We start from the raw sequence: 15,802 nt of genomic DNA, 5'->3' as shown, positions 1-15,802 counted from the left end.
TCCCCACAGCAGAAAGACAAACTGAAACCAAAGGCAGGAAATAGAGAGGCAAGGGCTGCAGGGAAAGAGACTCCAGAAGAGCCCAAGAATTCTGTTGACAAAGCTCCTCAAAAAACCTTTCAAAACACAAGAGCAGAAGTTAAAGATATTTAAGGAAATTTAAGGAAATCTAAGGAAAACAACTGTAGAATGGAGCCCTAAGTGGGGTTTTTATTTGAAGGGCTGAGAGTTTCTAACCTGCACTTAGATATATAAATAAATATTCCAGCCAGCCACAATTGCTTTACATCCTGAGGGTTTGATTCATTTTCCTTCCACTTGAAGAAAACATTGGGAATTAAGCATCCCTCAGAAAGGATGTTGTGATCTATTTTAAAAGTATTAATCACTGCAGAAATGATGGAAAGCAGCATCTTCATTGCAGGAGGTTGTGAGCAAAGTGATTCTTTCTCAAGGTCAGGAGGAATTTGGAGACACAACAACAAAGCACATCCTTGACTAGAACTATGGCCATTCCCGAGGGGAAAAAGCCATTTTTCCAGCTGGGATGGACACAGAAAATGCCAAAAATCACCAAAATAAGGGGCAGCAGAGGAGGATGAGCCGCCACTGTGGCCTGAGCAGGCTGAGGGAAGCTGGAGCAGGGAAATCCCAAATCCAGGCACTCAGCCTGGAGCTGAGATCCCTCCTTTGGATGAAAAAGCAACTCCTGGGCCTGGGCACTGAAAGAGGCAGAGATTTGGGGGATTGCTCCTCTGCAGGAGGCACTTGGTGAGCAGCCAGAGCTGCCCCAGGAAATGGATTTGGGGATGAGCTGGGAAATGGATTTGGGGATGAGCTGGGATCCCACAAAAAATGGGGTTTGGGGAGGGGCTCCCCAGCTCTGGGAATTGGACTTTGGGATGAGCTGGCAATTGAATTTTTGGATGAGCTGGGATCCCCTGCTCTGGGTAATGGATTTTGGGATGAGCTGGGAAATGGATTTTGGGATGAGCTGGGCTCCCACATGCCAAAAAAATGGGTTTTGGGGATGAGCTGGGCTGCCCTACTTTGGGAAATGCATTTTGGGATGAGCTGGGAATTGAATTTTTGGATGAGCTGGGAATTGGATTTTGGGGTGAGCTGGGAAATGGATTTTGGGGTGATCTGGGCTACCCCACTAAGGGTATTGGATTTTGGGGTGAGCTGGGAAATGGATTTTGGGGTGATCTGGGCTCCCCAACTCTGGGAAATGGATTTTGGGGCAAGTTGGGCTACCCCACTCAGGGTATTGGATTTTGGGGCAAGTTGGGCTACCCCACTCAGAGTTTTGGATTTTGGGGTGATGTGGGCTCCCCCACAGCTCAGCAGGAGCCCAGAGGAGCAGGAGCAGAGCCAGCAGAGCCATTTCTGTCACCCCCGGCCCTGCCCTGTGCTGCTGACCAGGCAGGGACGGGGCTGGAACAGCCAAAATTGGGATGCAGCTCCCAGCCCCTGCCCAGAGGATGCCTGGGTGCTGGGAGGCAGGAGGGACTCAGGATTTATGAAATTCCCAATGCATTCCCTCCCCATTTCAGCCTCCCAGCCTACAGAGGGGGCCTGACGTCAAGAACCCTTAAAAATAGACGTGGATGTGTAGAGGAAAAAGCAAAATAAAAGCACTCTCCTAATGCACACACAGCCTCAGTGCCAGCAGCAGCTTGTCTGCTTCCTCACAAGGCAGCAGCAATTTTGGGTTTTAATCCCTTGCCTTTTGGGTTGTTTTTTTTTAAAACTGAAGTAAAAACAAACCAGAAAAAGCTTCCCTGGAACTAATAACTGCTGTCTCCTGAGCAGAGTTTAGTCAAAAAAAACCCCAAAAACCCCAAAGCAACAAACCAGGAGGCTCAGCTGTAAATTTTATGATATTCACTGCAGATTTTAGAGTTTGCTTAACTTTCATGGGCTGCATTTTGCTCTCAGTGCTACTGCTGATCATATTGACAGACAGGCTTTGATAGTCAGACCTCCCAAAGCTTTCATAACTCTGCTGGAATCTAAAATTAGACAGCCACAGTCACCAAAATACCATTTTAAAGGGGCATTAGAGAAACCTGAGCGAGTATTTGGTATCCTCACAGAAAAAACACATTGTCCAGCAATGTTTGACATGTGTGGGGAGAATGCAATCCATCAAAAGTAGGATTTTGAATGATAATTAAAAAGCCTCTTCAGACAAGCAAGCAATTCCTGCAGCTTTAACTCCCAGCAATGGATACAGAAATTTTCAAGGACAAGAGGAAGAAAAACCACAAAGGGCTGGTGATTTTAAGGGCAGCAGTTCGCAGGGGATTCAATTTAAATGCTAAAGGTTCCACAGCAAAACTCACTGTACAGATTCACTCCATCACAAATTCATCAGTACAGCAGGTAACTCTAATATTGCCACCACACAAAAAGCTCTGCAGAAGGACAGAGTTCCACTTTTGAAGCTCTTTAATTTCCAGGAGCCATCCATGGAATGGTCAGTGGTAAAAGCCTCCTACACTTTATAGCATTTTGTGGCAGGTATTTGTGAATTGCTGTGCAAATTTCAATCCTAATGCTCGGCTTGCTGGGCTGTGAGCACACACTGACAGCTCAGTTTGCCATCAACATAAAATAAAATAAATGGGCTCAAGAAATGGAGATTTTCATCAGCATAAATAAAAAGGGAGTTTTCAACACAGCAGAGGGCAATTTTTTATATTGAGTACCAGTGATAAATGCTAAAAACACCCAAACCCCAAAGCTGCTGGGGGAGTGCCCATCCCTGGAGGTGTCCAGGGAGCAGATGCCAGAGCTGTGTGTTCCTCCTGGAAATCAGGCAGCTCCAGAGCTGCAATTCTGCATTTCTGCTTTTTGCTTGAAGGCAATGTTGGACCCACCTGATAATTCTGTGGCACTGATCAATCTGGGATTGAGAGATCTGCAGGGGACAGGGTGGGGCTGGCCACAAACTGGATTGCACCCTGGAAACCTTTCCCAACCTAAATAATTCTGGGATTGTGCGTGATTGAATTAGCAGAGTTTTGCTGGAATTGGGAATTCGTGGGAAACCCCCCATGCCTTCCCCACACTGCTGCTCTTGGCTTTGAGGGCTTTCCTTGTTGTTATTTAGGACTTTTTTTAGGCTTTTCTAATCCAGATTTCACCCAAAGGAGAAGAAAATTTTCTGTTCAGAGTGGGGATATCTCAGTGATGTTCTTTATTTCTCCCCAGCATTTCAGGGAAATATTCCCATCCCACTTTTGGGGATCTCAGTAAATGAAGAGCCAGGAAAAGGCAGCTGGGGCCAGAGGAGCTGTGTCTGGAGGCCCAGGAAAGCTGAAAACTCAGCAGAGAGGCCCTTTTACCACTCCCACAGCATGGAAGGAGCTAAACCCCAACATCCTGAGGTGAAAAGTCCATCCTGGAACTGACTGCCTAAGAAGGGTTAAAAACAGCCCAACCCAAAGCTCATGGTGGAGTGGCTTTAAGAGTAAATTTTATTTTATTGTATTTATTTTTTTTGTAAATTTTTAATTGTATTTTTTTTTGTAAATTATTTTGGTAAATTTTATGCCTTTTATTTTCTAACCTATTAAAGGTAACCTGCATTTATTCCCTATCAAAGGTAACCTGCATTTCATTACAACTTCCCCCTGTATAAATTGTGGTTTTCTGCCATCTCCAATTTATATTTTAGCAATAAAGCAAAGCAAGGCAAGGGCTGCAAAGATGCAATCTCTGAGATATTTAACCCCAATATCCTGGGAACTCTGCTGCAGCTCATGAAGTGTCCAGGCTGGAATTCAAAACCTCCACTTAACCCCAGCCAGATTGCAATTAATATTAATGACTTACAGGACAAGTTCAGCCCAACATTAGGATTATTTTAAAATACTACTACTTTTTAAATCCAAGATTTCCTGTTTGATAGCTGAGAAGCATGGGAAACTCTTCTGCATGAAACTGAAATGGACTCATTAATAAAATATGGAGGATGCGCTACCTTAAAGCAGGAGGAGGAGAAAAAAAGAAGTATAAATTGGTGATAACGTTATTTCTATTTTTAAACCCATCCCACAGAGTCACCCAAGATAGATGAGAAGTGCTAAGCCCATCTCACAAGCTTATTTATTTATTTAATACTTCTTACACGCTATTTTTAACAGCAGCAGCCAGGAAAGGCATCCATTAGAAAAATTACACGGGGAGAGTCTTCCTCACAGCACAGGAGTGACACATCTGCCTGAAAGCAGCCTCACAGGAGATTTTTTTTTTATTATTATTTTTCCCCTCCCTTTCCTGTAGGATCAGAATCCTGTAGGATTCTGGCATAAAAAAAGCAATTTTGTTTTTGCAGCATCGGCTCAGGCCGAGTGTCCCTGGGTGCAAAATGTGGATTTTTCAGCCCTTCCTCACTGCCCAGCCTCCTCCTCTCCCTCCTCCCCTTTCTGCAAGGTTTCATTTTCTCAGGAACCCCTGGCTTGAACACAGGGACAGGCAGATGTGGATGTGGGGCTTGCCCTGGGTTTTCATTTTTAAAAGCCTCTTGTTGTACACACAGATAATAAATGAAACACCACAGCCCCTGGCATTGCAGCATTTTGCAGAAGAAGAAATTATAATATAATAATATATAATATTTTTTTATATATATAATTAAATTATATAAAATCATTATCTAAATTTTATTATTATTTATAAATTATTAATTATTAATATTATCTAATATTATTTATTATCCAAAAATTATTATATAATATTATATATTATTATATATTTATATATAAAAATACATATATATAGTATATATTAAAATTATATATTATTATATATAATTGTTATTATATTATATATTATTTAATATATATTATTAAAATTATTAATATATATAATATTATATATATATAATATTATATATATATATATAAATAATTTTTAGAAATCTTTCATTTTTTGTCATAGATTTAAAGGAATTTATCTAACAAATGTTGGGTTTTCTTGGGGAAATATTTAAGATTCCCACCAGGAATACAGAGGGGCATCTCCAGGGATGGGGATCCAACCCTCCCTGGGCAGTGCCAGTGCCTGAGCCCCTTTTCCATGGGGAAATTCCTGCTGATGTCCAACCTGAGCCTGTCCTGGCCCAGCCTGAGGCTTAATTTTCATCCAAACTATTCTATAAAAGACAGAGCGTGGGCAGGTAAAGAGATCTAGAAGAAAAAACCAAAAAAAAAAAAAAGACAAAACTAAACAGAACAAAATAAAACAAAAACAACAAAGAAACCAAACAAAAACACAAAACAAAGAAACCCAAAACCCAACAAACAAAAAAAAAATGCAACTAAAAAACCAACCAAACGAAAAAACCAAAACAAAAAACCCACCAAAAAACCCCAAAAATAACAGGAAAACAAAACAAAACAAAAACAAAAAACAAACAAAAACAAAAAAACAAACAAAAAACCCAAAAAACAACCAAAAAACAACAACAAAAAAACCCCCAAAAAACCAAAAAAAAACCAAAAAAACCCAAAAAAACAAAAAAACCCCCAAACCCGTCCCAAAAAAACCCCCAAAAAAGCCAAAAAAAAGGGCTAAAAGATGAATTTCAGCAGTGCCAGAGGTGCCCATGCAGGCAGAGCCCAGCAGCTCCATGGGGAATCTGAGGGAAGCTCCACGAGATCCCAGGATCCTGCTGCAGACACCACAGCTGCATTTCCCCACAGCCATTCCCCCTGTTCCCCAGTTTTGCGCAAAATAATGAGAGGATTTGCTCCATCATCCCCTCACCCATGGCACTGACCATGGAATATTTGGATTTCTAGGAGCAGCAGCTTTCTCTGGACTGGGGAGGTCACACTGAACGGAGAACTTTGCCAACAGCCGATGCCCAAACGTGTCAGAAAGCTGAATAAATACAAATAATGCAATTCTGTGGGTAGAAAAATCCCCAGTAAGCTCCACATCCTGGATAAAAAGTGTAAATATTCTCTGTGTTTGGAATTCAGCCTCAAGCCAGGCCTGCCTTGGGCAGCAGAGCCCCTGGTACAGCTTTGATTTCTGAGTTATTTCTCAGATACTCTGAATATTCTGCATGTGGGCCTTAAAAAGCAGATTATAACCTGCCAGCAGCAGGCAGGACTTGAAGCAAACTGCTGGAAAAACAGATTTAAGAGCTCACATCCATTTCTTTTTCCCAAATCTGGGAGCCTTGTACCTGCCCATGAGACATCCCCTGTTTCCTGAGCCAGCCCAGGGACTGCCCTGAGCCCCCAGAGCCAGACTGAGCCTTGCAGGCAGGATGGAACTGCTTCAATTTGGGATTTCTCCACCTCCTCCCTCCCAGCCACCAGCTCTTATGCCACTCTAACAAGGGGCAGCACAGCCCCAAGGTGCCAAGCACCTTCTCTGCAGGGTTTGGTGCCATAAATTGAGAGTTTTCCCCTGAAGTGCTGCTGAATGAACAGCCCAACGCTGCCAAAACAGCTCATTCATAGGGGCTCATCAAATTCATTCCAGAAATAATATCCCCCTCGCAGCTCCTGCCTCCAGATTTCCATTTGTTGAGAGAATTATGTTTTTACCAGGCTTTGGTGTGGTCAAACAGACTCAGACCCTCACAGAGAGGAACTTTCCCACATTAAAGACAATTTCTGAGGGCTGCAGCCTGATGTGAGGGACACACCACAGTGAGATGTAACCTGGATTTTATTCCACCTTCCTCACGTATAAATTGAGTTTTCCTGGCACCTACAATTGATATTTTAGCAACTAAAAACAACGCAGCAACTCCCTTAGGTCTGCAAAAATGCGATTTCTGAGTTATTATTTCCATTTATCCGAATGGTGACTTGATCAGTAATTTCTTGCCAGCCCCCTCTCAGTGTATTTCTGTTAGGAATAGAGGGAAGTGATTTATTTCAGAATTGTGGAGTAAGGGAAATATTTCTTGGAAAAAAAAAAAAATCCCACCCAGCAGGATTCAGAATAACAAAACAAAGGGGAAAGTACCCAAAATAAGAGCTTGCACTTTATCTCACACAGGATCTAACAGCAGATTGCCAACCCCAAAGTTTTGGGAATTTTTTTAAGGCTCTTCAGAAGAGAAAGTTAAAAAAAACCCCAACAGTTCAAGTGCCAAAGAAACTCATAAAATCAGGAGGGAAAAATAATCTACTTCCTCACAAAGAGAAGCTGGGGAAAAAGTTATGAAAATGGTGCCTTGGAGCATCCAGGTGCTCCAAGAGATTACAGAAAGTCCCAAGTGCTGCCTGCAAAGATCAGACTCAAGCTGAGTATTCCCATGGACCACATCATCCATTCCACTGCAGGAACTACCACAAAAAGCAGATTTTCTTGGTCCCTCTGCATATTAACACCACTTTGCTTGGAAACTCTGAACAGGAGCACACCCACACTGAAACCCAGATATTTTAAACCATTCCATCACTGATTTTTGGGGTAAAACCATCATGATTTTAACCCCTCTGGAGAGGCCACATCCTGAGAGCTGCACCTACCATGGGGTAGTGTTATGTTTGCACCATCAATGATTGCTTGTGCCAGTTCGTGGTCGTTGCTCTCAAAGGCGTGGGCAGCAGCCTTGAGGGCATCCCAAATCTCCTTCCTGCCCTCAAAGGCCGGGGCTGTGTCCCAAAATTCATCCCTCTTACTGCGGAGCTGCCCGTCCGTCATGGGGTAATCGCTCTTCCATTTGGGCTTCTCCTTCTTCAGGGGCTGGTTACGACCAAGGGCCACTGTGGGGGACAAAGAAAAAAGGGAAATCATCAAAAGAACACCACGGAATTCCCTTTGGTTGCTTTGTTTTGGATTTACAGTGATGCCTCAGGTTTAGCTTTTGTATTTTTCAGGTTCTGTGCTGCTTTAGTGTGTGGGTCTGGGCTTCACATCAGGGCATGCTGAGCTCTGTGCACAGAGCAGGGAGACAAAACAATTCCTGCTCCAGCTGGGCACCAAGGACAAATGATCCAAACCTCAGCCCAGGAGCACAAACCCCGTGGGCTGGAGAGAGAAAAACAAGGATGGGACTGCAGGGGCTAAAGCTGGGATGGGACAATGAACTGCAAGGTGCAAATGGAGCAGAACTGATCCCAGGGACAGAGCCCGTGCCCGGCCGTGCATTTTGGGGCCATTTTGGTTCATCTTGGGTTCATTTTGGGGCCATTTTGGTTCATCTTGGGTGCAGCCCTGGCTGGGCTCTTGTGCTGCCCAAGGTGGGTCCATGGAGGAGATGCTTTGAATAAATCCCTGCTTTATTCTGTGACTCTGTCTGGTCTCTGCTCTGGCTCAGCCTTCCCAAGGCATCCCCAGAGCTGAATTTTCAAGCCTGGTCCTTTTCATTCCTCACCTCCCACGTGATGCAGTGAGAGGGGTGTTATTCATGTACTGCTCATGGTTCAGATCCTCATTTCTTGAGAGAATTATGGTTTTACCGGTCTTGTATGGTCAAAACCAGACTCTGAGTCTCCTCAATTTCCCCAAGAGGTCAAAGCATCATGGAGCTCAGGAGAAGGGAGGTGATATGGATGTGGGCCATGCAATTGTTATTTGCTACTTTTAATTAGGAGCTAACTTTGTTTCTGTGCAAATGCATCTTCCTGCTTGCTGATTTCCCCTGGAAATCCAGGAATCCATCAAGGTTTAAAGAGCATTTTCCTCCTTCTCAATAAACACAACCCCATTTGTTCCCCTTTAACTACAGCTATTTTTGTGTAATAGCCTCTTTGAGCTTATCACAGATATAAAAGTTGACAGATTAAAACTCCCTGCTCTCATCCCCATCAGTGCCTGGTGTTGCAGCAGGAGAGTCCAAGTTCACAGAGGTTTTAAGGAGACCAAAAGCCCTAACAGGAGGTTAAGCCTTTATCCAATCTGACCCCATATGAGCAAAGAATGATCAGGTTCCTTTGCTAGCTCAGGCTGGCAGACACGTCCATGAACCTGAAGTGTAAGGCATGGAGAAGAGGAGTTTGAAAAGGATTCCTGCTGGTGAGCCAACATTGCCAACTATGCAGAGGAATGAGCTTTCTGTGGATTAAAAAACATGGGAGAATGGGTTGGGTTGGAAGGAACCTTAAAAATCATTTAATTCCACCTCCTGCCATGGGCAGGGGCACCTCCCACTACCCCAGGGTGCTCCAACCCAATCCAAACTGCCCCTGAACACTGCCAGGGATGGGGCCATTCTTCCCAATATCCAATCTAAACCTGTTCCCTGTCAGTGTGAAGCCATTCCCAGGGTCCTGTCCCTCCATCCCCTGGGAAGCCTCTCCCTCCATCTTTTCCTCTCCCTCCATCTGCAGCTCCTTCAGACAATTGTGTCACCCCAAGGCCTCTCCTCGGCAGCTGAACCATCCCAGCTCTCCCAGCAGAGCTGCTCCATCCCTCCCATCCTGGTGGCCTCCTACATTTGCACAGAAACAAAAGTCAGCCCCTAATTAAAAGTAGCAAATGACAATTGCATGGCCCACATCCACCGACTCCAGCTGCTCCTCGTGTCCCACGCAGAACACAACAATAATCAACTTTTAAATGCTTTCAAGTGACCACAAGCATTTATTGCTTTTTGTTTCCACGGGATTGCTTCCATGGGACTGCTGACCATTTAGCAGATTGCAGAGCAGCAAGCCCCAGTGTTTACAAAACACCAAGTTTCCTGGCAGAGCCCGGCCTTTCCCAGTCCAAGGCCCAGCTGAGCAAGCCTGGAGGATGATGCTGGGGCAGCCTCAAGCAACGGGGTTGTGCATTAAACCCTGTACATGCTAAAATTCTAAAAACATATGTGGGAAAAACACTCCAACAAGGAATTGCTTCCTTATTAAGGATTAGCGGCCAGAGCATGACATTTTCAGCCAGACAGAACAGGACACACTGCAAGAAATTTGGGTCAGTGGATATCTTTTTTTTTCCATTCCACTTTAGCTCACATCTGCTTGCATCCACTCAATGGATGCAGATTTGTCCCACAGGGCCCTCTCCTTGTCCCCAGCCATCAATTATGGAAGCAGGTTAAAGGCACTTCCCGCAGCCCCACTGCAAATCCAGCAGCCCACTCCTCTCCCTGCTTCCCACTCTGCCTCAGACTGCACCCAGATTTATTAAAAATTGATTTATCCTCACTCCAGCAGAGGCTCAGATCCTCACAGCCTCCAATAACTCCTCCCTGGAGATCCCATCCTTCCCACACACACAGCAGTGATCATAAACCCAGCGATAAATTCTTTCTTTTCCAAGTTGGAAGGAAGGCTGGTGGAAGAAAGGGGCTCTCCAAATGGCTCCAAAGCCAAATCCACTCTAACAAGCCATCCATCCCAGTACTGAGCCTTTAAACACCACTTGGCTTCAGCACAAGCCAGTATTTAAAAAGATCTTTGGTGTGTTTATCATTTAATAGAAGTGCTTCAAGGATCCCCAAAAAGCTTTATGCCTTCCCTGAAGAAATATTCATTATTTAGCTCTGTGGCTAGATGGGGCAGAAAGGATGAGAGAAACTGATGCCATGTAAAAAAAATAATGTGCAAAAAGGCCCAAATATTTCTCTTTCCAGCCCGTGTTTTAGTCACTAAAGCAAAACATGCGAATTTCTACAACCAAACTTTCGGACCACATCAAAGCACTTTCCCTTTTCTGTTAACAAGGCTGATAAAGAAACAAACATCAACAGTCTGAACCACTTAAAAGTATTTACAGTGTCAGTTTTCTGTTCCTCACTCTGGAAGGAAATTAGAGCTCAGAAGGAAACGTTGCCTTCATTTAAGACCATACCCATCAGAGGCACCAGCAGCTTGCAGGATCCAGAAGAGAAAGCAGCATCCACATTAATTTTTCATCTTACATCACTTCAACACGAGTAAGAAATTATTAATACCCTGCTGGAAAGCAGGAATTGTTTTCCAAATGCCAAGAAGAAGGCACGTTCTCTCTGAAGCAATGCTCCAGGTCACCCTCTCAGCAGAGACCAATGGTTGATATTTTTGGCAAGGGATTTATTTAGAAGGAAATATGGAAATCAGCACTGGTCTGCTTTTCAAAAAGTGAAATATCAGCAGCCACACTCCAAAATGAGCTAGGTTGTTGCTCCAGCAGCTCAGGTGTGCGGGTGGGGCTGTGCATCCCACAGAGGGTAAGAAATGCACCGAGTTTAGGCTGGAAAAGCCCTCCCAGACCATCAAATGCAGCCTGTGCCACATCCCCAGCTTGTCCCCAGCCCAGAGCACCCAGGGCCACCTCCAGGAATTCCCTGGGGCTGGGGGAATCCAAACCTCCCTTCGTGTCTGCTTGGAAAGGTGATGGATCAAAGACTGGCCACAAACTCTTCTCAAAGTTCTTTTCCAATCCTAATAATTCTGTTTAATGCCTCAAAGCGCCCAAACCAGTGGCACACATGGACTGTTCCTGTGGGATTTAGCAGCATTCCCTGTTTGCCCTAATGGTTCTGTTTTCCAATCCCAATGATTCTGTTGAATGCCTCAAAGTGCCCCAAAACAGTGGCACACAAGCCATGAGCTGTTCCTGTGGGATTTAGCAGCATTACCTGTTTGCCCTTGCTACCCTGGCATCCCTGAGGCAGTTGCTCCTGCCTGCCCCACTGAACTCCTGGCAGGCTGCAAAGTCTTATTTTTCAGAAGGAAGAAATGTATTTCTCCAATCCTTGCAGACTGTTTCATCACCTGAATTGTAAATTTATTTCCCTTCCCCGCAGCTTCCCATCAAAGCAATGAATCTGGAAGGTTATCTCTGCTCCTTATGCAGATAAACCCAGATATTTAAATCAGTTTCTTAACAGGATGTCAAGAAATGTCTCAGTGGAAGCTCTTTGGAGCAGCTGGTGTGTTTGTTATGTCGCTATCACTGTGGATATCACTGTGGATATCACTGGTGCCTCTTCTGAGGGGGACCAGATGAGCAGGAGCAGCTGCTACCACAGGATTCTTGTATTAAAAGCCAATATCCAGCTACAAAGTCTATAATTCCTAATTTATACCACCTGAATTACAGCACTCCATCATCCAACTGGGAATATCTCAGCCCCAGGGGGTTTTGTGTCAAATCAAACACGGCCAAGCTGAGCCAGGGGACATCTCAGAGCTCTGGAGGAGGGCAGAACTGATAATGAATATTTCTTCAGGACTGATCTCTGCTTCAAGTGTGACCTGGATCTTCCTCCTCCCCACTCCCTGCCCTGCCAGGTAACCCTGGATGAGACCTGAAACAGCCCTGAAGCAGCTGAGCTCAAATTTGAATTATCTGTGGAAACACCTCTGCTGCCATCATCCTTCCGTGAGTTTTCCCTCCCACCCCATCCTTCAAACATCTTTCACCTATTTCTAAAACTAAAATTAGGACCAAATTTGGCTGTTCCATCGCTGCAAGCGCTCCACAGTGAATTTCCTCCTTTGCCTTGGAAACACAAGCATATGTTGCTTGCAGCATTAGTCTTTTGCAGCTTTTGTAAAAAGCAGAGGAAACTGGTCCAGTTACAAGAACAGGGCCTGGCTGTGCTTCCCAATCCCTGCAGACTGGGGGGAGGATGGACACACAGCCAGAAAGCACCAGGGAGGGACAGGCCACCAGTGAACACAAGTTAGGAGCAGATACAGGCAAACGTGCCAAGATCAAAATGGTGAAATGTTGCAATAGGAGAATCTGGCAAGATTTATTTTATATGTAAAATATAATAATAAATATATTATTTATAATATTGTTTATATTATATTATTTATATTATTACATTTTATATATAAAATTATATTATATATTATATTGTTATATATTATTATATTATATTATATTATATTTATTATTATATTATAAAATAGAATAATGGATATATTATTTATAATATTGTTTATTTATATTATTTATATTATTATATTTCTATATATAAAATTATATTATATATTATTTTGATATATATTATATTATTATTTTATATATTATTATATAATATATATAATTATATTATATATTATATTATTATATATAATTATATGTTATACATATTATGTTATAGAATATAATAATAAATACATTATTTATAATATTGTTTATTTATATTAATTTTTATTTTGTATTATTTGTATTAATATATTTTATATATAAAACGACTATATTATTTATAATATTGTTTATTTTATAGTATTATTTATTTTATATCATTTATTTATTAGAATATATAATAAATAAAAGAAAACATAGTCTTTTCTTTTTTTTCCTTTGTCTTGATTAAGAAAATATGCAAGAGATGAAGCCAACTGCTTAAGTGGTGAGAGATGAAAAAGGTTTGGAGTGCCCTGTGAGGAGAGGAGCAGGAACATCCAAGGACAAAAGATCACCACAGGTGTCTGGATGGGAATGCCACGTTCAGGAGCTGCTGTGGGTGGGAAAGATGGGATTGGGGGCCTGGCCATGAAATGATGAACAGGGACCAGCACAGCCCCAGGGCTGCAGAGCCAGGGGGGAGAAGAGCCAGGCTGCCCTGGGGCTGCAAACACCCCCAGCCCACCCAGCAGGAACCTCAGCAGGGACCTGAAGGCAGCCAGGAGAAGCTGAGGAAATGTTTTACAAATGGAACCAATGATCAAAACGATTTTCTTTACCAGATTGCTTCCCTGTTGAGGCTCAGCTGCTAACAAAGTATTTTTCTATCAGAAATGAAATGCAAATAACAGTTTGCTACCCAGAAAGTTTCTGTCAGGAATAGTCCCCGAAGGGCTCCCCTCCCCACAATCACCCAGCACTTCTCTACTTCATCAAATGAGTCCCATTTGAAACCCATTTTGCTCCAATTTCCTCATGAGGTACCTTGTAATTTGGTATCACTATCACACAGTTCATCCTAAACATTTTCTTTGCATTGTTCTCCAGTGTAATCCTGAATTACGACAGTGCTTGGAAGAGCCAGGACAAAGGAAAAGTGCAAAAACCCAGGGAAAACAGGGAGGGAGAAAGGGAAAATTCATTGCACTTAAGCAGCAGACAATTTGAATTACATTAAGCAACAAAGGCTTACACAATTTAAATTGCATTAAATAGCACAGGCGTACCCAACAACAGGAAAATGGCAGAATTTTATCTGTTTATTGCTGATTTTCAGCAATTTTCTTCTTAAGGTGGTTACATTTTCCCAAGGCAAGAAGAGGATTTTGGAACAGAAGTGGCACTGGACAGTGGCAAAGACTTAGAAGTGAAGTATTAGGACAATTAAGCTTTCCTAACAAGGAAAGGAATTAACATTTCTAGGGAGCCTGTGTGAACTTTCCAAATAAATACAGATAGACAGATAATGCTTGAAACTAAGTCAAGCTTTATGGTTTCTTATGAGGGTAAAATGAACACTACTTCCCTGGTAGAAATTCAGGTTATATCTTGAAATAGTTGTGTACTAAAACACCAGGCTGCAGACTCAAAGCAACATTATAGAAGTGTAGGCAAAGGCATTAATTTTGAGCCAAAGGTATTAATTCTGAGCCAAGTAACAAACTGTGAAGCTTTTCAGGGCAGCAAACCCAGCAGAGACACAGAAAGAACCCCCCCAGCCAAGCCCTGAGCCATTTCCCCTTTCCCCACCTGAAAGGAGGTGAGGAAAGGAAGGAAATGAAGACCAACAGAAGATCAGATGGAGAGGGGAAGCAGCAGCAGGCACTAAAGGCAGGTTGTGCTGTGCCAGGCACCATGTGCTGCTGCCTCTGGGGACAGGGGGGACAATCCATCGCTGGTGCCACCCGGTGCCCCCAGCCTGGCACACAGGGCTGGGCAGGGAATCCCTCCCTGCTCCTCCTCAGTTCCTGCTCAGCACCAAAAGCTGCCCAGAAGAGGCTGCAGGGAGCAAAATGCAGTTTAAAATGCAATTAGCAGTTCCTCTGGTCATTCCAGGCAGCTCTGGACAGCTTACCCCTGCCTTTGTCTACACGTTAAACCTTCCCTGGGTCAATACAGAGGCTCCTCAGCATGAGAGGATGAGGTGTATGAATGAGCTGGACAAAGAGAAAAACTGACTCTAATTAGCAGCTATTCCACTGTATTTTCCATTTCTCCCATCATTTTCAGCAGAAATTGCAGAAGAAATCAGGAGATTTCCAGGCAGCTCATCACTCATCACCCCTCAAAGGAGTCAGCAGTGTTACAGCAAGAAATAAAAGCTTCAGCTTTGGAAATCTGAATCTTTGCTGCTCCCTCTGTGGTATTCCAGAGACCCCAGCTCATCCCAGCCCAGGCAGGATCTGCTCAGGTGGCCACAGCCCTGGGATATCCTGAACAACTGGAACTAGGGCAGTGCATTTTATCTGACCTGAGGGGCATTCCCAGCCCAGAGCCAGCTGGCAAGGGGGAATTGAGACTGGATATTGGGAATAAATTCTCCCCTGTGAGGGTGGCAGGCCCTGGCACAGAGGAGCTGTGGTTGCCCCTGGATCCCTGGCAGTGCCAGGCTGGATGGGCTTGGAGCACCCTGGGACAGTGGAAGGTGTCCCTGCCCTCAACAAGATGATTTTTAAGGTCTCTTCCAACCCAAACCATCCTTTGTTTCCATGATTGTTATTTCCAAAAGCTCTGTGGGTACTCCTGAGTCCTGCCTGCCCACCCAGCCTCCTGCTGGAAGCACAAACAGAGGATTCTCAATCACCTTGATTCTCAACTCTCAATTCTCAATCACCTTGATTCTCAACTCTCAATTCTCAATCACCTTGATTCTAAATTCTCAATCATTTAATCATTTTGATTCTCAATTCTCAGTCTCATTCTCAATCACCTTGATTCTCAATTCTCAGTCTCATTCTCAATTCTCAATCACCTT

General features: G+C 43.5%; 1 protein-coding gene across 1 annotated transcript in view; it reads right to left on the bottom strand.

Annotated features, from left to right (window-relative positions):
* UBTD2 (ubiquitin domain containing 2) overlaps window positions 1-15,802 on the bottom strand; it is a 44,914-nt gene that overhangs the window by 12,506 nt on the left and 16,606 nt on the right. Inside the window, exon 2 of the mRNA XM_054643102.2 lies at window positions 7,509-7,745. Within this exon, the coding sequence (XP_054499077.1) occupies window positions 7,509-7,745 (237 nt within the window). The remainder of the gene's footprint in view (window positions 1-7,508; window positions 7,746-15,802) is intronic.

Source organism: Agelaius phoeniceus, chromosome 15 (genome assembly GCF_051311805.1).
Source record: "Agelaius phoeniceus isolate bAgePho1 chromosome 15, bAgePho1.hap1, whole genome shotgun sequence".
NCBI classification, from domain to species: domain Eukaryota; kingdom Metazoa; phylum Chordata; class Aves; order Passeriformes; family Icteridae; genus Agelaius; species Agelaius phoeniceus.
Note: the sequence above shows the minus strand (reverse complement) of the source record. Positions and strands in the feature narration are given on the sequence as shown.